General features: G+C 42.1%; 1 protein-coding gene across 1 annotated transcript in view; it reads right to left on the reverse strand.

Annotated features, from left to right (window-relative positions):
• Positions 1–3,641: 3,641 nt before the first annotated feature.
• Positions 3,642–25,845, reverse strand: part of si:ch73-335l21.1 (insulin receptor substrate 1-B) — a 46,082-nt gene continuing 23,878 nt past the window's right edge. Inside the window, exon 4 of the mRNA XM_046064339.1 lies at positions 3,642–6,723. Coding sequence (XP_045920295.1) covers positions 6,716–6,723 — 8 coding nt within the window. The 3' untranslated portion in view covers positions 3,642–6,715. The remainder of the gene's footprint in view (positions 6,724–25,845) is intronic.

Raw genomic sequence — 25,845 nt, forward strand, 5'->3', positions numbered from 1 at the left:
AAGTACACTATGTGAAAGAGGGGGTGGTGAGGAAAAGAGAGCTGGAAATACATTAGAAAATGGTTGTGGCATTTGTGGATCAGATTTTCTCACACCAGCCCTGTAGTGGATGGAGCAAACCATCGGATCCACTTGGTTTGACCATGACCGTGTGTGTAAACGCATTTTGAGTCTACAGTGGTTAACTTTGCCCTAAAGCCTCTATAGGAGGAGAGGGGGGTTAGTGGTGGTGGGAGGATTAGCAGAGGCAGCTTACAGTGTACTGTAATACAGTAAGTTTACCTTAGCTAAAACACCTGTAGCTATGTTTATTATAGCAACTTGCCATGGGGAAAACACTGGCTCTACACATACCTCAATCACTATAGATATACTTTCTGTACCTCAACCTCTAGTGTATGCTTGAATAAGAGTGAATGATGGGAAGGAAGCAGTTTAGAAGCATGGAATAGTGCCTACATTAACATTCCTACATCTGCTATGGGAGCAAAAGCTATTTCCGTGTCCTACATCCAGCGAGCTTCCTGTGGTCTGCGCCATGCAGGAAGTCATAAAGACGGGAAGACTTCCTGTATTGTTGCCAACATGCAGCAATACGGACTGTACATGCCCCATAAGGCCGGGGACCAATGATGTAAACGGCATAGCACTCTCAAGCCTATGGAGGAGGCCAACACATACATCTGATTGGAGATTTATACCACTCGTTTTTTCCCAGTTCTTTTCACAGGGAGACATGTGAAACATGTTGAGACATGTTTTCACTGGGCTTAGCAGTCATGTAACAGCTCTCCCTTTAAAATAAAATACACATTGACAAACTTTAGTGTTGTCCATGAAGTCTATAAAATGTACACTGTAAGAGTTAGTGCATATTTTCCAATCACTGCATACCATGCAGGGCAGTGAATGTTCAATACCTTAGTCTCACGTATTCATTTTAAACAAACAAAAAAAAAAGTTCTTCAATACAGTTTATCTACACGTCATCTTCAATGCTCAAGTTGATCAATTATAAGGCCATGCTTCATGGGACACATAGTGAAGGGCTTGTCTGTTGCTCATGCATTTTTGCCTTGTAAACAGTTAAAATAAAGCAATGACTACTTGTGATCCCATTATCATCACAAGGTTTCCTGCAGTGTTTTATAGCAGAGACAGACCACTTCCACTTAGGGACTGTACAAAAAGTATTTAGGGGGAGAGAGTGTCAAAACCAGGGGAGGGTACTAAAAGTTTCCATTTGGCTGAAGAAAGGATAGTCTGACTGTATTCGGAGTGGTTGAGGATCTTGACATTTTAAATTTGATTTCAGCCCTCCTTTGTAATATAGTTACAATTTACATAAACAGTTGCATCAAGAAGACTTTTTCATGTGATTGTTAAGGCGCCCATGCAGAGGACAAGAGTTCTGCCTCTGCATCAGGGTTTTATTAATGAGTACACTGGTGGGTGCTGCACATTAGAAGTTCCATTTAGACAGGTTTAAATTGGGGACATGATCAATCAAGCTGTACAAATTTAAGATAGTGCTACTGTGCTATTGCTCTGACATGTTGTGGAAAGGGTGTGCCAAGAGGAATGTTCAAAGAAAACATTAATAACTCTGGGGAAGGTAAACAATCCCTTGGGGCAAATGTGTATGTATGCCCTAAGTACGGACATGAGTTATGAGCAAGTGATTTTTCCTTCTCAAGTTTCTCAAATAGGTGGAGCTCTGAAGAGGTAAAAGGGTCTCGTAACAAGAGAAAAAGCAAAATTTTTGAGAAAAGCCTTATTCCGTGTTACAGAACTATTTCTTCTTTCTTATCCTTTTCTCCTGAACCCAGGCTGGGAAACACTATTGTTGAGTGTTGACCCATATATAAGTAATTCATATAAATAAAATCTAAAACATGACCACCAAAAATTACACCTTCAAAAAAGCCCAATCTCTTAGTAGCAGTTCTGCAGCTTTGGAGTTTGCCCTGTTATAGAGATTTGGATGTTCAAATTTCCATTTGTTTCCCTGCCCACTTTAAGAGCTTCCTCAGACACGAAGTCCACATGCTGATGACAATCCTGTAATATGATCAAAAGCTCCATAACAGCTACTCAATGTGTTTTTTTGTATTGGATTCATTCGCCTGTGCAAGTATTCCCGTATCCACCCTGCAGTGTGGAAATAAGCAAGGTTACTGAGTCTGTCTGCTGCTGTGTGCCAATAGGCACATGTAGGTGTGTTTGCACTCAAAGATACAGTATCACATACTCAAAATCAGGAGATGTTGGACCCGCCCGCTCAGACACAACAGGTCCACCTTTTGGTGTTCATCCAGCGCACCTCTCTCCAAATGAACTTAGCGTCCCCTTGCCTTGGCTCCCATCCAGCACCCCTCCTCCTCTCGCCTGGAGATGTTGCCACCGCAGCCGATGGCGGGTATTGTTGCTGCATGTCACCACGACAACCAGATGGCAGCTGTGCCCCTTCGCCCGCCTCCTCCATTCTCTCCTCATCCAAGAACAGAGCTGATACGGCTTTTACATTTCCATCCTGCTCCATGTGTACATACAGACCTTTGCTGGGATTGAGAGCGTGGGTCAGATGTTAGTTTATCTTCTCACATCAACCAAAGAATGAAAGCTCAGTCTTAAATGTAACTCTGGTGGATTTACAACTTCCCCACTTGCCCAAGGCTGCATCACAAGGAAAAGAGTTGACTTTTTCATGATCAGTTCATTCATTCATAAAAACCTTAACGTGAGAAAATGTTTCATGAGGCACATTCTCGCCAATAATTGTAAAAGTCAGCCATGGAATCAGAAGCACTGGTTGTGCCGGTGCATTATGGGGAAAAAAGTGAACAAGTGTTAAGAGAACATGAGCCGTAAAGAGTGTAGGTTTCAGTAACCCTTCAGGTGTGGGGGCTTCTTCTTTTACACAGGTGTAACCAAGGTTTGGATCGTTCAACTAACCTTATTTCTATTCACTAAGGAAAGTGAGAGGATCTGCAGGTGCAGGCCTGATGTGTGTGTGTTCTCATTTCTATTAATTCTTACGGTGCCTCAGCTTGGGTTGAGTTACTTGGCCATCTGTGGATGAGGATGACACAAGATCCCATACATGTTAACAATAAGATGCACAGGTTTATCATGCCTAAAAAAAAACCTGCGTGGTTAATTATACAGAGTGTTGAGTGAGAGGGTAGTATCAAATCAGACAGACAGGGAGGCCTTTGAGCTCACCCTGCAAACACCATGTTGGTCAAATTACCAGTAAGATGAGTGATAAACTCTGCTGGCAACCTGCCAACGTTGAGTGCAAATGATCTTATCAATGGGTGTGGTGAATGGGACTAACTAAAAAGGCTTTTCCACATTACAGTGTGACATCTGCACTGTGATCGCAGCCTTTCCGAGTGTGAGTCAAAGGTGGCGAGTGTGTGAGGGGCATGAGGCTGCCTGCGTCTGTGGCATTTCATGCAGATGCTCACACATGCTTCAGCCCGTAAACTGTAGTGTGCTGCCCCCCCCCCCCCTCTTAAAATCAGTAGCGCTTTTATTTTTCTGTCCTAGGCCTGTCACTTTTTCAACAATCATCCACATGACAGCAACCAAAAAAGGAAACAGTCAGTCAGAGAAACAAAAGAAACCACAAGTCCTTTTGTTGTTTGACTTTTTTTCCTTTTAGTCAAGATTTTTTTTTTTCTTAAGCAACAGAAGTAAAACTGTGTCTACATCAATGGCAAATCTCACAATATTCCCATTCAGTACCATCCCTCAGGGGAACAGGAGCAAGAGACATAACAATTTAGAACAGCAGCAACACGTTCCTGCACATTTTATGAACATCTCCAAACTCGCAATGAATTAAATCATACAGCTACTTAAAAGTCTTGAATGGCTGAGCTTTCCCAAAAGAACTTTAATCACAGGTGGCTGTGACCATCGAGCACTTCGCCACAAACAGTCAAAGGATTTTCCAGACTGCAGGCAGATTTGATAAAGTAAAAAACGTTTGTTTCAAAAGTTCATGAGATGCTCAGAGCGTGAACAGGGCTCTAAATGGCAGGATGATAGTGTAAGCAAGTCAGTTTGGGCGCTCTTTCTTTCTTTCTAAACTACAAGTACCCTCGAGCATTTGTGTTTTGCTGAAAACTGCCGAGTTTCAACACGAGAACATCTCCAAAAGACATTAGAAACATTTCAACTAATCCTCATGTGTTTGCCTGCAAGTCTGCATGAAAGCACGGATTTATGTGCTGAATCTGGTTTGAAGTCTAATTGTTTCTTTTCCACTTCTACATTTGTAACTGCTATTAGTGGCAATTCCAACCCCAGATCCCAATCTGCTCATAATAAAGCTGTATTGTTATGCTCTAGGCCCCCCGACAGTCATGTGACCAGAATGGGAAAGTTCATGAACTTCCCAAGGCAGGCAGACAGACAAACACACGAGTACAATTTATAGCTACATAGATGCACATGTATTTAACATTAGGTTTTTGTTGTCGTTTTCCGTGGTGGCCTTTTCTCTCTCTCTGGTCATACATTTCTTTTCTCCTCTGGTCAGACTTGTAGGCAAATTCAAGGTTAAAGCATACGCAAGTCTTCACTATGACCTTCATCTCCGAGAGTCACGTCACAAGCAGAATGCGAGGCGAGATATGTCACAGTTTCTTCCCCCACACTGCAAATAAAACAACGGGGGAACACAAAAGATTACATTTTTAAAACAAAACAAAGCACTAAGTCCAGATTTGGGAGCTGAAGGTTGCTTCTTGAGGTGCTGTCGGAGCTTAGTCTTTTTTTGTTGTTGTAGGGATTTGGCACGGATAGCCCTGCGACAATTAAGTCCTCCATTAGCGGCAAAGAGAAACAGTCCGAAAGTCCTCCGGTTAGTGCCATGGCTGTCGGTCAAGTCATCTGATAGATCATTGTCACACCGAACAAACATAAACAAGTTATTTTATGAGAACTGTACAGCCAAAACAGCCAAAAATAGACTTGATATTTCCTGCTAGGACAGCCCTATTTAGTGCTAGCTGCTAAGACGGGGCAGAGACACAGACAGATAAAAAGGATAGACAGGCACTTAAGTGCTGATGCATAGCGGAGATTAAAGTAAGAGCCAAGCGAAAGACAGAAAGTAGGGAGACAGAAACAAAGAGTCTTAGAAGAAGGATTAAGGGTCAAATCACTTTCAATTCAACCAGTTTGAAAATTAAAAACTGTAAAGTCGTTCTTCTTAAAATGTTTGCTAACTTAACGTATAAAAGACTGAGAACAGATTAGCAGTTTCATTTATTATTTCATACTGACAGTATTGAAATAAAAACTTGACTAGCTTTCCGGCGCTAAAATCAGTGTGCTGAGCTAGCATAAGCATGGCTATAGATAGGGTCTCTATCCTCTACTGTATGTACTGTATGTTATTTAGCATCCTGAGACGAAGAAGATTAAGTGAGACATACGTGTCTGGAGCTAATAGCACTAATGGGATTGCTTTTCTCTATATCAGGGGTCTTGCTCTGAGCTGTTGTCAGCAGGACAGTTAATTTACGTCCTGGCTCGATGCTAATATCTTAATCTGACCTAGCTGGCTTTAGCTTACTAGCAAGCTACTGAATCCCCTGCAACAAGTGCCTTTTGTTTCAAGCACGTGTGTTTAATACTTCAGGTGTGTGGCTCTGTTAAAAAGTCAGAAGAAAGAGAAAACGAGGATTGACAGAACAAAAGCAGCGCAAGTTAGTTATAGTGAGCAGAGTGCTAACAGCGGCTACGCTAATATTTCTCACAGTAGACAGGAAGGCCAGCAGATTGCTAGTACCATTATCATTATTAATGTTAGTGAAAATGCTGCATTAATGTCATATCAGATTTATTGTGATTTCCAGGTTTCGACTTGTAAATGTTGTTCTTGTCTACATCCAAGTTATGAATTATGAATGTTAAGAGTTTTATATCCAACTTGGCGCGCAATGACAAACAAATGTAGTCGAAATACTTAAGAATGCAACATGTGAGCCAGAGTCTGTCATTCAAGGTAAATAAGCCCAAATTTTGTGGATACAGTGTTAAATTGACCATTGCGTAGTATTTTTAACCCTCACACGACCAACTCTGTAATCATAAAACTGTTGCTCACATATTAACATTGGAATCTTTCTGCAATTCATCCCATGTGACATGAACGCGGCAAAAGCTCACACCAGTGCTTCCCACTTTATATCTTCTGCTGTTTTTTTTGTTGTAACTACATCAAATCAAGCACAAAAAAATACCCAGTGCCTCAGTTAGTTGAGGCTAAGTTGGAGTTCTTCGTAAAATGGCTACAATCTGAAAATGAGGCACTTTTTGAGCTGATATATAATTGTTTTTATTTTCTTTTTCATACACTAGTCAGCCACCAGTCGTAATGATTATGAGTTTTTCTCTCCGATCTCCATAATTTTTTTTGTACCCTTCTCTGATTGGCTTTCACTCAAGGAATGAGAGCAGCAAATGGCTTTTTCAAGAACGTCATTTGGCACACATCCCCATTGGTTTCCATAACCAACAAGATGAAAGTGAAGGAGAAAAAAAATGCGTTCAATCAATCTCTATCAAAGTGCTTCAGGGGTGTGTACGATCCAGCTGCTCTCTCGGTGTGATTGGTTGTCACAAAAGGAACAGGCGGAGCTCTGAGGCTCTCTGAGCGGTACCAGATTGTTTCCTGAAGGACGACACACTGACATCAGCACTCTGGAAGAAAAAGAGACAGCAAATAAGGAAACGGTTTGGTAAGATGCAGAACAAACAATAACCCAGATATGAACAAGAAATAAATATTTACATGTACATACGGCGTCTGCTGCTTATCAGGTTAATTCTAATATCAAATGTAAGATATCAGTGTCTGCTTATCAGACTGGGAACACGGTGACCCTAAAACGAACAACAGGAATACACAATAGAGCTAAATAAAGTGAAAAAAAACACAGACAGGAAGAAAGTGATAAAGGGAACAGCGGAGGAAGGAGAAAGTGAGGACACCTATTGCTGCAGGCGCAGAGTCAAGTGTGTCTGTGTGTAAGCACGAGGGTGAAGAGAGATCCAGAAAAGGTTTTTCCGGCAAGTTCAGCATGACACATGACATTGGATATGAGAGCACACAGGTGTGTATCGTCAGGCAAACGCCACTACTGTAATAATTCAAAAGGTCGAGTCTCACCCGCACATGTCAGTCTTTCGTGGTCTTGCTTGCACAGTTGATTGGATTAAGCAGAAATGCAGAATTAATGGTAATTCTGCTCCAGAGTAGAGGGAGCAGAAGAAACACATGGCGCCAGGGAGCCATCTGCTCGTTTTTACGGCTCGTGTACCACTGTGTGATTTTGAGGGAATCGTGAAATTTTTGGTCGTCAAAAATAGTGGTTCTAACGGTGGATTTGTGGGACATGTCCACCGACAGCTGAAGGGGTAAGCGTGCTTTAAACAAAGTGTTTGGAATCGCTGAACGGCGCCTGAAACCAACCTCCCCCAACACCTTTCCATTGCCAGAGTTGCCCGCATCAACAGTCTTCCCCAGCCGTTAAGGCCCCCATAAACTGTGCTATTTTGGGCAAAGAAAGTTTGCTAGCCAATTGAAAATAGTAGGATACTTCCAAAGACACAACAGGCGTAAGGTGTGGGAGCCCTGGGAGCCAACAATTGTTCGTTTCATGTCACGTACTGTAACATAGTGGAGGACAGCTGAAAGCCTCACGATGTCTTGACAAAAACACTATTTTTACCGTCTCTTATCTAGTTTGACAACTTCTATCACAGGTTGAGTGATGTTAACCCACAGGAGCACGGTGCACTTTCCCATGCATACAACTGCAAACATACATGGGAGGAATGACATTGTTGTTGCTGGCCCCCTACGTCCTGATCACCTACAGAATGTAAGCCATGCGAGTTGTGAAAGACGGCAAGCTATGATGGGACAGACGTGTAGTTTGCTATGCCTTTTGGCCAAGTCACACCAAGAATTTACGACACTATCATTGCCTAATTCATTTTGGGCCTGGGTCAAAATTCTGTGTCAGAAATTTAGGACTGAATTCTCTCAATGTGACTGTGGTGGCTTTTTAAATCAATGACGAGCTCATGCTACAGTTCAGATTAGGACCTTGTTGAGCATGATTACAGTATAATTGCTTTGTCACGCCTGTAAAGGTTTTGTCATGTATGTTACAGAGTGAGAGTGAGTGAAAAATGCAAAATAGTGGGTTCTACTGTTTGCATAACAGCAGGATCATGACAACTATAAAGATTAGTCGATGCCCTTTAAACTGGGTTACTTTCTGTCAGATGTGATGACTCACACCAAAGGCACTCAGGCTGCCGTCAGCCAAAATAACAAATGCACAAAGCTAGTAAAGAGAACAGGCTGAGAGTTCCCTGTCCCTCTTTCCCTAAAATTTCCCAGCAGCACTTGACTCTCTAATTGCATGAGGGTACTCTATATTTACGCCCCTCCCACTCTCTCTCTCTCTCCAGTTTGTCTTCATCCTGGTGCAGTGAGCTATATTTAGTCCCCCCCTCAGTACAGACGGTGCCCGCCAGCCGGCCAAGCCATGACGGCCTAAAGCGGAGCGAAGCGGCTCAGTCATTCAGGCAGCCAGCTCGAAAACAGCAACACAAACAATCAAGCCAGCCAACCAAAGGGACCGGAGGAGACAGGCTGGACACGCACTGGTGCACTGCCATGGCCACACACACACACACACACATATACAGAGGAAGATACTATAATTATGCGGATGACATTCACTTAATGATGACCTTTCCCCAAACACAGACATGGGAAATTATAGAGGGGGAACATGCTAAACAACTCTCCAGTGCCTCATCCTAATTCACAGACTCACATGCACTCTCTCATGCACAGGAAACGTTCCCACTCTCATCAGATATTGCTTTCTTATTTTCCCCTGAGCTTCCTCTTCCATCAGTCTGACCCTCCCTTGGCGGTTTGTCTATCAATCTCATTCATTTCCTTGCATCATTTCTTCGTCTGTGGGCAGATCGATGTAATAATGGCCGTGGTAACGATTGTGTGAGTGTATGTGTGCTTGTCTTTTCCCCCTTTTTTTGTGTTTAAACACTGTTTAAATGGAGAGGTTAGACAAGGCTATCTGCCTCCGCAGTCCGTGTCTAGCCAATAACTCTAGCTGCCTCGGTGTGTGTGTGTGAGTTTGTGTGTAATTAGGAGAGTCTGGGTCTATGTGATGTCTCAATCGAGGGCTGCTTAAAACTGAAAGCCACCCTGTTCTCCGGTCGTAAATTGAGTGTGTCGGCCTGTCATTTTCATGCTGCCCCGGCTCCCACAAGACACAGAGCTGGTCTAAGCAACATGATGTGAGTCACTGAGTGCACTGGTCACTCAGTCACTTTGGGTTAAATCATATTTTAGTTTAAAGGAAAGTGGGCAGACCTACACCAGGGACATTAGACTCCATCATATGGTCACAATACATGAAATGAGAAGCTGGTGAAAGACAAAACAGCACTAAAAGCAACCAACCTGCATCAGAACAGAAAGCGTCTGCTGTGGTTCTACAGACTTTACTTGGGAAAAGACGAGTGAGAATAACTAGAAATCCCCGTGGTGTTCTCTATATCTACCTATATGTGCTTTGCATTCAGGCAATAAACCACAGGAGTCAAGCGCCACGTCAGCAAGCATCCAACCTGCAGAGATGTCTTTGTGCATGATACCAGATTCCTTCCAGCTCCAAGGGAGCAGCTATGTAGCTAACCCTGACCTCCGACCTACACATTCAAGGAAGCAAAGAACTTTATCCTGGAAAGTACCATAATAAGGATGTAAAAATCCCAGCAATTCCAATCCCAGTTGTTTCCGCGATGGCAGCAATTTTTCCTGCCAGTAACTTCAGCTCTTGCTGTTATTACACTTGATTCCATTAAATCATATATCCTGCAAGCAGGAAAGTGGGTAAGACGTACAACTGCGCAACATGAGCCGGGGTTCAACGTCAAAGACAGCTGCAGATACACAGAACGAACACCGGCAGACTGAAGCAGCAGGATAGCTCCTGTGTCACCTCATTTAATTTCTAGCAATGACGCCAAAGAGTCTGTCGGTTATGAAGATATAATGTTTGCAGTGTGACCACATGATATGTGTCTGATTTCGCAGTACTTATTCGTTAGTCATGAATCCGGGACGTCTGTGGAAGACAATGAGATTCAGGCGATACTCCACCCAAAAATCTATCTTTGAGTATCAAACAGTTGCCTCCTGTGGGCTTCAAAGGTGGCTGTAAAGAGTTTAAAAATGGCTTCTTCGTGGAGGGGCAGCAGCTGTAGTCAGTTTGGATTCACAATAGGTTGCAATGACCCAGATTCACAGTGAAACAAAAGTATCAAAACATCCATAGTAACTTTTAAAACGACCCCCTCTGCGGTCCAACAATCATTACGTTCCACATGAATAAACTGCTAAATACTTCCATTTCATTCCTCATGTATGACCATGCTTAAGCTAAAACCTTTTTACTAGTCTTCCATTGACCAATTACTCTTTGTTTTGAGCTGGTCCGACCAACGGAACAGCAGATTTGATGATTCGTGCACAAGCCAAAGAACACACTTGGTCACAACCTCCACAAGTTAACGCACACGTTTTTTCATAAGCTCAATAGGTTCTTGCGTAAACATCGGAAGGGAAAAAGTGTTGGTTCCTTGTAAATCTATGGCTCCCGGTTAGAATTAGAGCTGCAGCAGTTAGTTGATTAATAAAACAGAAAAGTAATTGGCAGCTAGTTTTATTATTAATTAGATCGTTTTCATTTTTTTAAGCCAAAAATGCCAAACTGGTTCCAGCTTCTCAAATCTTAGAATTTGCTGCCTTTCTCTGTTTTATAAACTGAATATCTTCATAAATCATCTAAAATACACCTGAAGATGTGACCTTGGACTGTGGGAAATCATATGGGCATTTTTTCAGACGACAAATTTGTCGATTAATGGAGAAAATAATCTGCAGATCGTTAATGATGAAAATCAAGTTAATTATAGCAAACCCTAAAACTTTAAAATCACCTTTAAAGTCTACAGGGAAGGAGTATTTGATAGTCAGACAACAGACTTTGAGTACCAGCTTTCACATTTACTCCTTTTGACTGTGAAGGGAACTAACTAAGAGAGAATACATTCAACCAGTTTAATTGAAATACACCGATGATATAAACAGATGTGAAGACATTTTTAGAAAAATAAAAACATAGCAACGAAATTGTGAGAATAATTAAAATAAATTACATCCAAAATAGTAAAACTATACGAAAACCTTAATATTTATTTGACAACTGCGACCACGTTGACATTTTTTAGCTTGATGCCCGAGTTAATAATCAGTGACAAATTTGCAAAACATTCCTTTTATGTTTGTTTTTTTTCCACTGTCCAAACCAATGTTACTATTAATTGGATCGGCTGTCCTGAACAGGCACGGGAGCCGCCAAAAAGACTATTATGTTTGCAGGAACAGCAGCAGTTTGTTTGGAACAAATACAAGGAGAGCCGGCTACTGGGTGAGCATCGATCATCGGCAAGACTGAACACATCAACGGAAAATCCGAGGAAGAAGGCCCTGCAGTAATCCCACCGTGCTTGACTGACACGTGACTTCTGGGAAGTGTAGAACACGACCACATTAATAATGTTGTCTTTTACAGAAAGCTAAAGTGATAACTAGACAACATCCCCTGGTCCCACCCATAAACGTCCGACTGGAAGCTTTTTATTGTTTTAAACGCCCCCCTTATGAGAACAGCGAACGCAGCACATTTCCCCTTTATGTCGAGCTTTAAATTTCCATACATTACACTACGCAGTTGGCAGAGGAGAGCAGGTTGTGTGGGGTTGAAAGACGAGTGCTGTGTGTGCTTATTGCACTTTCACGTACACACTCTATCCCGCCTTTAACTCTGCTGCTGTCAATCACACTCGCCGCAGCTACAACGTTAACAGGCTATTATGCAGGGGTGTGTGTGTGTGTGTGCAGGTGTGCAATGTGTACAACAGTGTGTGCGGGGGTGCAAGGGAAAAAAAACCCCCACAGGTGTTCTGAGGATACATAGTGCAAACACACACCAGACCTCGTTATGACGTTAATGAATTCTCAAGAGAAAGGTGGAAAAGTGAGCCAGTGAGAAAAGGCCACAAGCAATTTTTACATGACATATTAAAAGCTTAAACCCATTAAATATTGTAATTTCTGTCTGCGTTTTGTCAGTTTTCTGGACACGACTGCATATTTCAAGTGTAAAAACAAAGGGGACGAGGCGGCAGGGTAGGTCTTATTATGCAGCGACACAGTAGCAGAGACTGGGTGGGTGTGTTACGGCACACAGAGGAGCTGGAATGTGTGGGGACAGGAAGAGACAGACAGAGACAGAGCAGCAGTGCTGAGTGGGGAGAAAAAGGGGGAGAAAAAAAAAAGGACTTCTGTGGGAGAACCACATTCACTGCCCATGTGCAGCTTCACATCTGAGTATTTTTAGACCACCCTTGAACAAAATGCGAAAGTCCAGTTTGCATTCGTTATCCGGCCAGAACACTGGGTGAGAATGTGGGCCTTAGGTTGTAAGTGGCAGAAGATTTTTGCAATTTCAAAATATACAAAGAATGTGTGGACGCTGCTGGAGCACGAGCTGAACCTTACACTGTCGCTGTCGTGTGTGTGTGTGTGCGTGTGCGTGGGAGGAGGGGGGGGGGGGGCACCTGGAAGCTTTCTAAAATGCTCCCAGTCTTGTAGTGGGTGGTTTACAGACTGCAACGGAGCTAATGGTGCGTTCCAGTTGACATGGGAAGTCGGAATTCCGGAGTTCAAAGGTCAAAATTTCAAAGGGAACGCCCCCTTAAATCGGAATCCCGACTTGGGAAGTCTGCACTGCCCCGACTTTGTGATCCAGGATGGCTGTCGGGGTATCAACACTTAGTGAAAGCTGTGGTTTATACTGTTTATTATTGTGACTCATAAATGTTCTTACACAAAGTGCTGTCCAACAGCTGTCTGTGGACGTGTTGGTACAGTGTTTAGTGTGAGTAAATACCACACAATGCGTTGTTTTTTTTTTTTTTAAATCAACCGGCGAATCAATAGCTAACCTGGCTTGTTGTCAACAAACAGCTGGCCGAGCGAGGTTTCCCGACTTGTTGGGCCTTTCCGAAACTGCTTGCTCCTCCCTCTCCCTACCTACTTCCACTACGTTTGCGCGTTCATGCGGAGGGTCCGCCACAATGACGGCCATCCGAAACCAATGAGTGCGGAGTGGTACGATGCTGGCTTGTTGAAGGTGTGTAACACCCTTTGCTGCATGATGGGGGACCTTTCTTTCAATTTGCGTTCCGTGTGACTTTGCCGGTTAACATGTAGGATTTTTTATTTCGAAACTACACCAACATTGCATGTCACGTCACTATTCACAGGTTAACAATGTAGCCCAAAGGTTATATTGTGTTTAATAAAAAAATGCTCTTGTCTGATAGACAATACAAAGGCTGTCTTTATTGAATCATATTCATCTTATACGAAAATCTTCCAAAACAAAACAAAAATAGCCTACAATAAACAGAATAATTCAACATTGACACAACGGGATACACAGGGGGATTAGACCATGTAACAAGCAACAAAGGCATTAAAGAAAAATAGTTAACCTAAGCTATTTCAATATAATGTATAAATTATAGTGAAATGTTGTATTTGTGAATGGAACATTTTTCATATAGGCTAAGATTAAGAGGTTCAAATAGCCTATGTAGGCTTTTCTTTATAAAGAATATCAAATCTTTTCATGAAAGAATATACTAATATTCATTTTTCATAAATATATAAAGTCATGTTCTTAAAGAAATATTCGAGATGAACACAAACACAAAATGAATGACAAATGCTTTCAGTTTCGTTATTGTAAAAAACACACTTTTCCTCAACATCAATCCTGAATCTTTATACAACTGTTATTTATTTGATACGCATATTATAGCAGTGAGTGCAGCGATAACGTCAGATCCTATTTACGCTGTGGGGAGAGGGTAGTTCGTCCGAAAGTTGTCGCTGTATTTAAACCCTACGCGGGTTAGGGAGCTCGATTTGGCTGTGAGGGTGACTCCGACCAGAGTTCACTCGTGTCGGAGCGGAAGTGGCGAGGGTCTAGTTTCGGAAAGGCCCCTTAACTGGAACGCCGTCAACTCGGGTGTGACGTCATTCCCCGCTCCGACCTGCGATCATAACACAGACTCTGGTTCCAGCCACTTCAATGTGAGAATGCTGCTTTTCTCTGTTTTATATCATTGTAAATTAAATATCTTTGGACAGTTGGTCAGAGACTTTTAATGACAGCTTAGAACTGTGATGGGCTATTTTAGAGACTTAACAGTCAATTAATCAACAAAAAATCTTCAAATGGATAGATAATGAAAATAATCACAACTTTTCACCTCCCTGTATGTCCGTACAGTGACAGTTTAGCCCAAATGCAGAAACGTCCTTCAGTGGTTTAGTTGTAAATGTAACTTTTAAAATATGGGCATCCTTGTGTAACAGAAACTGGCTACTGTTCTGAAATCTGACATGGGACGTCCTGTCCCTGGACAGGACACACAGAGCTAAAGCCAAATGGGTTTTGAGGAATGTTATCTCATTCACTGTCTCTCACACACACACTTTCAATGTTTGCTGACTCAGACCACCGATTTCTCTCTGTGTCGCTCCACCAGTTTGGCCACTTTCTGCCATTGTAGTGCTCCAGAACGATCACACACACACACACACACACACACACACACACACACACACACACACACACACACAGGCGGCGTCTTGAGTGAAGTGATATACAGAGTGATAGCATAAGCAGGTGGGGTCCTCAGTTCAGAGTAAGGCTTTTCCCGGAATCCCAGTGGCCAGCTCGCTCCGATTAACAAAATGAAACACAAGAAGCTGTTGCACCATCTTTAAGAAAGGCAGCTGAGCGACAGAGCTGCTGTTGAGACATCTGTTTACCGTGATACTGTGTCAGATAAGCATAAGAGTTAGCACGCACATCATTACTGTCGGGAACATTATCTGACTTTTGGAAAGTTGGAACATCTCGACGGGAAGGTATATCTTTTGAGGAAAAGATAAATCTTCAGTGAAGTAGTTTCTTAATAAAAGGCATGCCATGATACTTAAATGGTTTAACTGCAACACAGTTTTCCTAGGATTGAAATATAAAACATAGTTTCTTGAAAAAAAAAAAAATCAAAAGTCCATCTTCAGGGTTCTGAGACTGATTAAAAGCTAAACTGCTGTCAGACGACAGCCTATTGGTTTTGAGATTGCATGTCGGCCAATGTGTTCTGCCTCTTTTGCTCTCTTTTGTTTACCTATGTGCAACCAAAGTCCGCTCAAACGTGATTGGTCAATACTTGGACTACAATTGGAAACCAGAACTCTTCTGATCCCAGAATCTGTCCTAAAGACTCTGCATTCCTATGCAGATGTGTGTTTATTGAGATTAGCTAGTAAGTGACTGTAAATAATAAATGTGGCCCTCACTTACCTATTAAACCAGATTCACCCTTGTTGTCTGACTGTTTCACTGAGTCAGAAGGTACAGAGAACAACTGACAAACCTCTGGACTCGCTGACAGTGTGGAATCTGGTTTGCATTTGGAAATCATGTCCCGTGTGTTTAGAAACTGATGCCAATCTGTGTTTCACAGTGCCTGCGAGTGCGCGTCCATGTGCCAGCTTCTGGCCTTCGCTCCAGTCTGAAGATGAATTGTGTAATTATTAATAGACACCCATGCCCCTTCATACTGCAACAGCACAAACGCACACACATCAGATAAGATGCCCCATTTGTATTAAGTTACATGTTGCTTTATTAAGGGCTCTGGGTTTAGGGGGGAATAACCAGGAGTGTCATATGTGTGAGTGTGATAGTTAGAGTTAAGGTGTGGTTGAGTGTCTATATGTGAGTCGGTGTGTGTCTGACTGTGGGTAGACAGCTAGACTTGGCCAACAAGCACCGCAAATATTTATCTAGGAAACTTCTGGAGGCTCAGCTAGCGAGGCTTCTCGTCTTGTCCTCGTCTCCACAGGAGGTAAAATACATTTAGCAAGAGAGTCTTCTTCTATTCTCCATGTCCATCCTGTTTTTAGCCTCCCCGCCACACATTTTTTCTATTGTTTTGCGCTACTCCACCAGATTGGATGTGAAGTGAAAAAATGACCAAGAGGTGCCGACTTCCTGTTCCACCTTTAAATCTGCACTAATCAATATTTTTGTATTAACAATGACTACATGGAATGTGAAAAAGGAGGGTCGCTCGGTGGGGTGAACCCACAGAAAATCTCTACATCCAGTTATTGAGCCAGAAATTTTCCTCAGAAAGAACTGTAGAGCAAAACAGCACTAAAGGTGAACTGTAAAGGCAGGAGTAATATTCCTTTTTATGGCATTTTTGAACAGTGCAGCAGGACAATGACATGGCCACGTCTCCACAAAGACCGGTCAACCAATATGGATGTAAAACCCCTGAAATTAAACCCCTAAGTCCTCACAAGGTCCCCACACAACAACAGTCTTTTCATTTTAGAGCCAATGTGCAGGAGCAAAACCAAAAAGACATAATGTCACAGAAGGACAATGAATTGATTAAATTACGTATACTCATACTTGAAATGTTTGCTGACCATTTTCAAATGTAAGTGGTACTGTTTTGGATTTTTGATGCAGTTTTCCTTCAGTTTCAAGCAGCCATTGGTTTCCATTCAGTATTTAAATCAAATGACACACTCTTTATACTTGCTTCAGTTCTATAATCCATCATAATGAACATAAAGTCTGCATTTATTTTTGATAAAACCTGCTGCATAGTGCAGTTTAACTAAGCGACCCCACAAAATAATGTGACTTGGGACAAAAACTCCTGCAGGTTTGATGTTTACTACAAAGAATTACAAAACCCAAGTGTCTGGTAATAGTGGGAAAATGTTGTGAAAATACATTAAATAAACAGTATAATATTACATTTATTTAGCTGATGATAAAAGCTTATCCAAAGTGACTTGCACTGCACACAATCCAAAACTTCTGAGTGGCAGCTGAGTCGTAAACAAGCTGGCAGTAGCAGAGCATAGTGGACCAACTGGGGTGTATGGTTAGACCACGTCCTGGAAGTAGGATGGTCCCGAGCCATGTTTTGCGCCATGCTAAGCTGTGATGTAAAGTACATGTGATTTGTAAGACACGCAAAAACCACAAGTATGTTCCTTTAATGTCTGCTCTGTGTGGGATTTCTGACAAAGTGGGACAAGAATGGAGACGGGCTGAAACAAGAAAACGACTTAAATAGAGACACGGTTGCAAGTGTCCGGCACAATAACACCAGGACACGCTGGTCGGGTGCGTAATGTATGAGTCAACGGACCACAAGCCGTTGGGTAATGCGCGCGTGTGTGTGTGGAATAGAGCTGGGCAGCGAGGCGACAGTGGTAGCTGGCTTGGGTCATGGCTGCACAAGCACATTACTACAGCTTATGGCTAGACACGCACGCACGCACGCACGCACACGGCGAACAAATACTCAAATCGTGCAAATAAACAAAGTACCCCAATGTGATATTTTTCTCTGTAGCCATATTCTCTCTCACACGTGTATCAAGTCAGATCCCGGTGGACCTGAAGTCCCCACGTCATGTAAATGAGCTGCATGATGACGCATGGTCGGTCAATACCTGTGCGTGTGTGTGTGTCCATATGCTGTTTTGGACAGGAGGTGATGATTCATATTCAGATACTGCTGGACTCCAAAAAAGCCTTTAGCTGCAGGATCATCAGCACACAGTGGAAAGGGACACGCTGTCGCTAGGACGCGGCGAGCGTAAACACGTGCTGATGATGACGACGATGACGACGACGACCACATGCTCACACCTACAAATATAAATCAACCTGTCGCACACAACGGGGGAACACGTGCAAACAAAAACTCATGTCACCTTTCTTTCAGCTCCACTGGATGACAACTGGTCATGAATACAAACAATTCCATTAATGGCAAATGAAATTCAGCAGGGAGCATAAACAGTAAACACAGCGTGCGCATGCACAGATATATAGAGCCTCCCGACTCCGTCTCTTGCACATGTCATTTCGACTTGTTTGTTCTTGACCACGTATGACTAATAAGTAAACAGGAGAGTTGTGCGCATTTCATTTCCTCTCCTTCTGCAGATTCGAGGCTTTTAATGCTCTGGTTAGGCGCTGTGACGCCTGCAGTGGAGAAGAACATTGTGTTAACAGCTGTGGAGAGCTGAAGGGCGAGGGCATTAATTCTCATTTCCAGAGATGTTGTTTGTCCGGGCAGCAGAAACAGAACATCAAGTTTACCAGGCAGGGAGAAGAAAACGACAATGTCTACTCACGAACAACACGTTGACATACAGCCAGCAGTACATACAAGGCTTGAGTCCACGCTGCGGGCAAACACACCTGAAACACCTAGATCACTCAAATGCACATGCAGAGAAATTCAAGCATATGTGCGGTCATTCACTCGCAAACCGTCAAACGAGATGGTTCCAGTTTGTGCCAGACAGGTGTGGTTTCCACATCATTTAAATTTGGCACACATCGCTTGAGTGGCAAGAATAATAAATCATGACTGGTAAAGCTGGGCATAGCTTCTGAATCCAAATGAAAAGTTATTTTCTTTCCCAACACCTCAAAGCTGATGGAAGTTTGGCCTTATGATTGATTAAACGCAACCACAGACTAAGGCTGGACAGGCTTTATATGTTGCTCTCATTTGGTATTTAACTGTCTTGTTCATTCCTACTAGAACTCACCCTTTGCAAGCAGTGTCACCACAGTGTTTGATCATCAGCTGATCGGGATTTAATGTTAGTCCCTGCTGCCGGCAGTTGTCTCTGATGTTTGCAGCAAGACCAAATGGAGAACACACATTCATCTCATCTGTGGTATATTTCCTAAGACGCAGGTTCACTCTATAATTAATTCCTGTTAGTTTTGCGGTATGAAGTTGTCCTCCGTGGATATTTATGGGCTGTTCAATTTAATTGCTACCATTCCTGCCAAAGTCAGTAACTAAGATGTCTTAAATCGACTTTCAGATGAGTCACTGATAAGATTTGGGAGAAATACAGTTTTATGCCTCTGAAGCATTATTTGTTTGTGTGCATGGCTCTCTAATAAGAGTGATACTAGGCCTTAAAAGGGTTTGGAGGGCGCCGTTTTTAGATTTACCTAAACCCACAACACAAGCAGTGTGGATTAAACCTTGTGTTTGTCTGCTTTAACATGCTCTGTCCTGCTCTAGCCTTTTAGCACAATATAATATTTGTGGCCATTAAGTTCATATTTAAAACCCTTTTACAGGGTTCTTGTGTTTTAAAAGTTGGAAGTTTTAGCGTAAGCATTCCCTTACGCTAGCTATCTACACCTTATATCCACAGTCAACAGCCAGATATAGAATATAGAAATAAGAAGCTGCTTTGGTTTACTTTTATGTGAAACCGAAGACCAATTGTCTCAAAAATCAACACAAATGTTGAGTAGTAAGATCGCTTATCATTAGGAAAGGTCAATTATTCTGTCAATTAATTTTTAAAAGTAATTATTTAGCCTATAAAGCCTAAAGCTAAAAGATATTTTAGCTTTCGGATATAAAACAAAAGAAAAAGCAGCAAACATTCGACAATAAATTACTTTTATTAATGTAAACAAACATTTAAGAATTTTTAAAAAGCGTTTAATTCCTCTTCTGTCAATCAACTATTGATTAAATTGGCTAATGGTTCAGCACTACAGGGTGCAGACTTGTCTCCTGATGCAAGAACTCTATGTAATCCCAAGAAAATCATTTCCAGCCAGAAAGCACATGTGGTTCCACGTAACTGACTCTACAACACACACACACCCACCCACCAAATTGTGCAATTTAATCAAGAAAATGCTGCAAAGCACAGGAAGCTGTTAGTTCTAATACCGAGGCCCGGTTACGGTGCTGACGCCGAGGTGACGTGAAGGTGAGGCAGCACTCTAAAGGTTAATGACCGCTCTCAGGCCAATAATGGCAGCGGTGAGCAAACATCACTGCCCCTTCATTCGATCTGTACCGACGAGTTACATAAGGCGGGTCAAAGGACTGTTTGTTTTTTCTCTCGATCACCATAAAGAAGATTTCAATTATCTCGACTGTGGAAAGTGTTCGGGTGAGAGGGCTGTATATTGAATTTATACATATTTGTATGTAGATAGCTAGACAAAGTGTGTGTCTGTGTGTTTGAGGGGAACAGCCAGGGGGTAAGTCTTTCTCAATTTGGCTTCCTGATCACATTAAGGAGAGCTGCAGAGAACACGGACCCTGGTTGATGTGTCAGGATTAGGTAACTGAAATGTAAGCTGTGTGTCTTTAGCCTATAGTTTCCCTCTAGGCAGTCAGAGTTGAGCAATCCGCATGAACTTAATAGATGGCCCCACTAGTCCCATGATCCTCACACTACTTTCTCCTTTGCAGAAATCTCTCCAAGCCCCATGTTGTAGGATCAGTCTGCTAAAGCTATAAATAAAAATACTTACTTTAGTTTTTTTCTTTAAACAGCATGTTGATTCCAGGTTACTGCTGTCATAAACCCATTACCTCTGAGTCGTCTGACCTTCAACCATCATCGTCAGGTAATTATGAACATCTGGTTTTATGTAAGTAAAAGTCAGCTGTTTGAAAATCTGGCTTTTATGTCATAGGTTTGATCTGCATTCCTATTGGACAGCATTTTTTTTTACTGTCCTCTAAATGAGTTTTAACAGGCTGAAAGCTGAAACTGCCACAGGCAAACTGAATCACCTGTATCTCATTAACATTAATTAACAGTAAAGTCTGCAAGCTGTATCAACCAGAAACTGTTGTGGTGTTGCTAAGACAGAAAGAAACAACATACTTGAAAAGATTCCTATTTTTAATTCAGTGTTCAAATAGACCAACAGAGTGGTGTATCTACGCAAACACACAAGTTTCATTTTCAGAAGCTATTAACAGCAACTAGGTAGCTGTTCAGTGGCAGATACTGAGCAGTTTTATAATATCATTGTTTTAAACCTAGACTCTAGCTTTAACAGTTATGAATTTCTAACGCTGAAGCTACAGTTAGCTAAAACAGCTAGAGTGCAGAGCTGTACATACAATGTGCACTCAATTTATCAGATAAAGCTAGCTAAAATCAAAGCAGTCTAACAGTGTAATAAATCCTACCTTTATGAAGGTTCTGATTTTCATTGTCGCTGCTGAACTGTATTAAATCATCCTGAGAGATGTTTCTAGTATTTTGTCTACCCTCATTGATAAAAATGAGGATCATAAACCTAAAACATTTTTGCTAGGTGTACCCAATAAAGTGGCAATTGAGAGTAATTCCCATACAACTTCAGCCTGACTAGAAGTGTAATTAGCCAGATTAATTGAAATACCTGTGGGGGTGTGCAGGGCCTTTCAGTATATAACTAATGTAATATCTTACTTATTGTCAGCTAAAGTAGTCCATTTTTTTAGATACTCACAGATACAATTTCCCTCAGAGCAGGTTCAATACAGAAGGAAAAACGCCTGGTGTCTTGACAAGTTGACGTCCGTTTTTAAGAGATAACCTTACATAGTATGACAAGAAAAGCGTTTGTGTCTTGTAAATGAATAATTTAAAGCAGTAAATCAAATTACAAATGATGTGAAAGAAGAAATACTCAAGAAACAGAACTACATCCTACAGTATTATCTACGACCAGTCCTCCAAAAGTTGGAGCTGTAATTTTATTTCTAAATTAAAGCCAGGAAGCAAACATTTTATTTCTTTAACTATGAGCCAATCTGATGTTTTCTCATCACAGAGGACAATTAACGGAACTAAAATGTGCGTCTTGTAGGTAAAACGTAAAATGTAGGCTGTTGAGGGAGTTTAATGTGGGGAGTTGCTCTGTGGTGTAATAAAGCCATGAATAATATACTAATAACACAATAATCACAGTGATATTAGTACATAACAGCTATGACATAACAAGTCAGCCCAAACTGGCAACTTTTAAGTTTGACTTGAAAGATTCAGGTACAGCCTGTGTCGACTGTTCCAGACAAATGATGAAAACATTTCTGAATGTGATCACCTTCTTTACTTCATTGCAAAGTTGTAAGGAGTTATTCAAAAACAGCCGCCTGGTCTAAAATGACTTAATTGGACACAATTTAAACAGTCAAGCCAGATCAAGGCAAAGCCCAAGGGAAGGGGGAAAAAAAGGGATTTCATGGCGGCTCCTCTGAGAATAACTTAACCCCCCTCTGCAGCAGTCTTAACTCTCACCCTGTGGACAGTGTTAGCACTTCAGCTGACCCCGAGATCAACTCTGACCACCTCTCATCTCCTGAAACTTCTCCACTTGATCCATCCACCCCCAATACAGCTCAAGATGCAACACACACCCACCAACATGTACTGAAACCGCATGCAGCCACATAAACAAACAATATTCTAGCCAGACAGAGGTACACACACACACACACACACACACACACACACACACACACACACACACACACACACACACAGTCTCCATGTGAGAAGTGGCTCATTAGGAGACAGTAATCAGCTTAATGCTCTCCAACGCCCACCGGTGCTAAGCTCTTTACAGACAAACCCAGTTAGAGAAGTAGCATCTGAGGGATGCCATGGCCCCGAACCCGCCGAGACACACACAGTCAGACACACATAGATCATGGTGGAGACATGCCGAAAAACACTGCAGTGGTGGTTGACATCAAGACAATCACCTAAGACAGAGCAGAGATGTGTGTGAGCGTAAGGAGAAAAGAAATTTATATGGTAGAAGGAGACGGAAAAAAGGGTTGGGAAACAAACACAAAAGAGGGAGAAGAACGCAGAAAACGGCACACAAAAAACTCAAATAAAGCAAAAACAGAAGCTCAAATGTTTTCCTGGGAAAGTGTGTGAGGAAGGAGAAAAAAAAAGAGAACAAATAAGGAGGGGTGTATGAAAGGAGGGAAACACTCCCTCCTCCTCCTGTGCCCTCAGTAACCCCAGTCGGTTGGTGGGTGGCTGCTCCGTTCTTTTAGGCAGCGCCCCGACGCTCTCTTAGCCCGGCATACATCCCATACCACAGCACACAATCAACGCTCTGTAGCCAGGATCATGCTTATACAGGGAGCTGGCACGCCGCCAAGCTAACACATTCACACAGAGGCATGTACATATGCAGACGCACACACAGAAGATACAGTAAAGGAGGTTCATGTCAGTGTAACCTGGAAAAAAAAAAACTCTAAGAAGGGCTGTGAATGGCAACTACTTCCAGTTTCAGTTACTTATTTCAACCAACTGATTGATCATTTAGTCAATATGGGGTTAGAAAATGGTTAAAAATGCCCACCACAATTTTCCAGAACCTTATGAGATGTTTTGAAATGTGCTCGTTTTGTCCGGCCAACACTACAAATCCATAATTTATAACCATAAAAAAGGAGAAAAGCAGGAAAACCTCACATGTGAGAAGCTGGAAACACAGCGTGTTTTGCATTTTTAGTCATGCTTGCTGCGTGGCTTGAGGTATGGCAACCAAGATGGTGAACATCATACATGCTAAAAAATAGCAAATTTAGCATGGTCACTGTGAGCATTTTTAGCATGCTAATGTTAGCATTTAACTCAAAGCTTCACTGTGCCTAAATACAGCCTCCGAGAGCTGCTAGCATGGCTTAGAGTTGTTTTATAATGCCTTAAAAAATTAAAAGCTTACCAGAACTGTAAACTAGTTTTCTGTTGAATTAATCGAGTAATAAAAGGATTGTTTTGACACGTTAGAAGATCCATATCCTTATATCCGTCTGTTAAATATGAAGCTGGAACCAGGAGACGCTTAGCTTAGCTTAAAGACTGGACACAGGGGGAAACAGCTAGCCTGGCTCTGTCCAAAGGTAAATAAAAATATCCATCTACCAGCAAAGCTCACTAATTAACACGTTTGTTTAACTTGTACAACAACTGAAGTGTAAGAACAAGTTGTGGTTTTATGGGGGCTTCATGCACGGGACTGTTTCTCTTGAATGGACAGACATGAGAGTGGTATCAATCTTTTCTCTCTAAATCTTCCTTTGACTAGTACAAAGTGATGCAAAGGCACCGCAAATCAACAAAGTAATAAATCGGGCATTCTAACTACATGTACATAGACATGCACACATAAAGTATGCATTACGCAGAGAGGTACATTTACACATTCATACTAACTGCGTTGGCAGGTGCCTCGCCTAAACTTGGGCGTTGAAGGCATGTATCAAGAAAACATGCTGTTTGCCAGTGATTTCTTAATGCAGACATGCCCTGTAAGTTATCTTTCTGTATGTAATATCTGACGCATGGCCTCGGACCACAGCGACCTCACAAGAGGTGTATTCATCCATTCAAGTACAAACATGGCTCTCACACGCCCAACTGGAAGCTCCTTAATCATGGAACATGATTATGAGAACGAAAAAAAAAAGTCTGGTGTGACAATAAAAAAAGAGCAAACAAAAAGTCCACTCAGAGACAGAGAAAAGACAGGAAGAGGAGGGGAAGAAAAGGAGGTTTGGAGAGAGGAGTAGAGAGGCAGACGGGCTTTGTTCAAAACAGAACGAGCAAAAAACGGCATTGACAAAAGAGACAGGAGGTGTGTGTGTGTGTGTGTGTGTGTGTGTGTGTGTGTGTGTGTGTGTGTGTGTGTGTGTGTGTGTGTGTGTGTGTGTGTGTGTGTCTCTTGATGCAGAGCCAGGTCAGTGAAGGTTACTTGGCCATTAGTTGAGGAGCGTTTGGCTGATCCCTGCTTCCTGAAAGGTGATTGGCTTGGATGATCTGTCTCAGCTTTTCCTATTAAGAGCAACACAGCGTCGAGACTTTTGCGCGCGCGCGTTTGTTTGTGTGTGCACGTGGTTTGTGTAATTTATGTATGTAAACCACACATAAAGACTTTCTAATGTAACTAAAGAAGCTCTGAACGGAAAAGCAAGCAAGCACAGGTGTGGTAATCAAACGCTTTTCTGTCACATTCGTGACAAGTTCAATGGCTGAAGTCCTCAAGGAACACACAAACACACACACACGAAGTCTGTCCAGCGGCGCCTCTTTGACTGACCAAGCTGCCAATACAATTCATTCCCCTGCCGCAGTGTTCTTGTATATGTCTGTGTGTGTGTGTGTGCGCCAAACGCATGTGAATAAGGCACTAGTCAGTCAAAACATGACTAGAGTACTGAGCCATTAGCCGAGGTTTTACTACCTAATTACCATTCACTGAGCCGGGCAGCTCACCAGAAAACACACAAACACACACACACACACAGGGCAAAGAGCGTGACTGAGCTCCTGCCGAGGACCCCCTTGAGCAAGGCGATTCAACCTCAAACAGCTTTACAGCTCACAGGACAAGATTTCAGATATTTATATAAAATTTTGCCATTTGCTTGTCAATCTTCTTCTGATGTTTTTGTCTGTTTGGTCAGAAATTTCAGAGGGTACTTTTTCGCCAAAAGTAGCTCTGTTATTGTGCACGGACAAAATGTCTTCACAGGGCATATTTTATTCCAGCTCACCTCCAGAAAATGCTTCTTTTTCTACCTCAAACCTTTGTTACAAATGCAAAAAGAGGTAGTTTTGGTCCTATAGCATACACTGGATATGTTACAACATGTAATTAAAGTTCAGTAAACTTTGTTACAGTTGTAATTCTTTGAGTGTATTTTTTAAATATTTGAGTC

Source organism: Micropterus dolomieu, linkage group LG12 (assembly GCF_021292245.1).
Source record: "Micropterus dolomieu isolate WLL.071019.BEF.003 ecotype Adirondacks linkage group LG12, ASM2129224v1, whole genome shotgun sequence".
NCBI lineage: Eukaryota > Metazoa > Chordata > Actinopteri > Centrarchiformes > Centrarchidae > Micropterus > Micropterus dolomieu.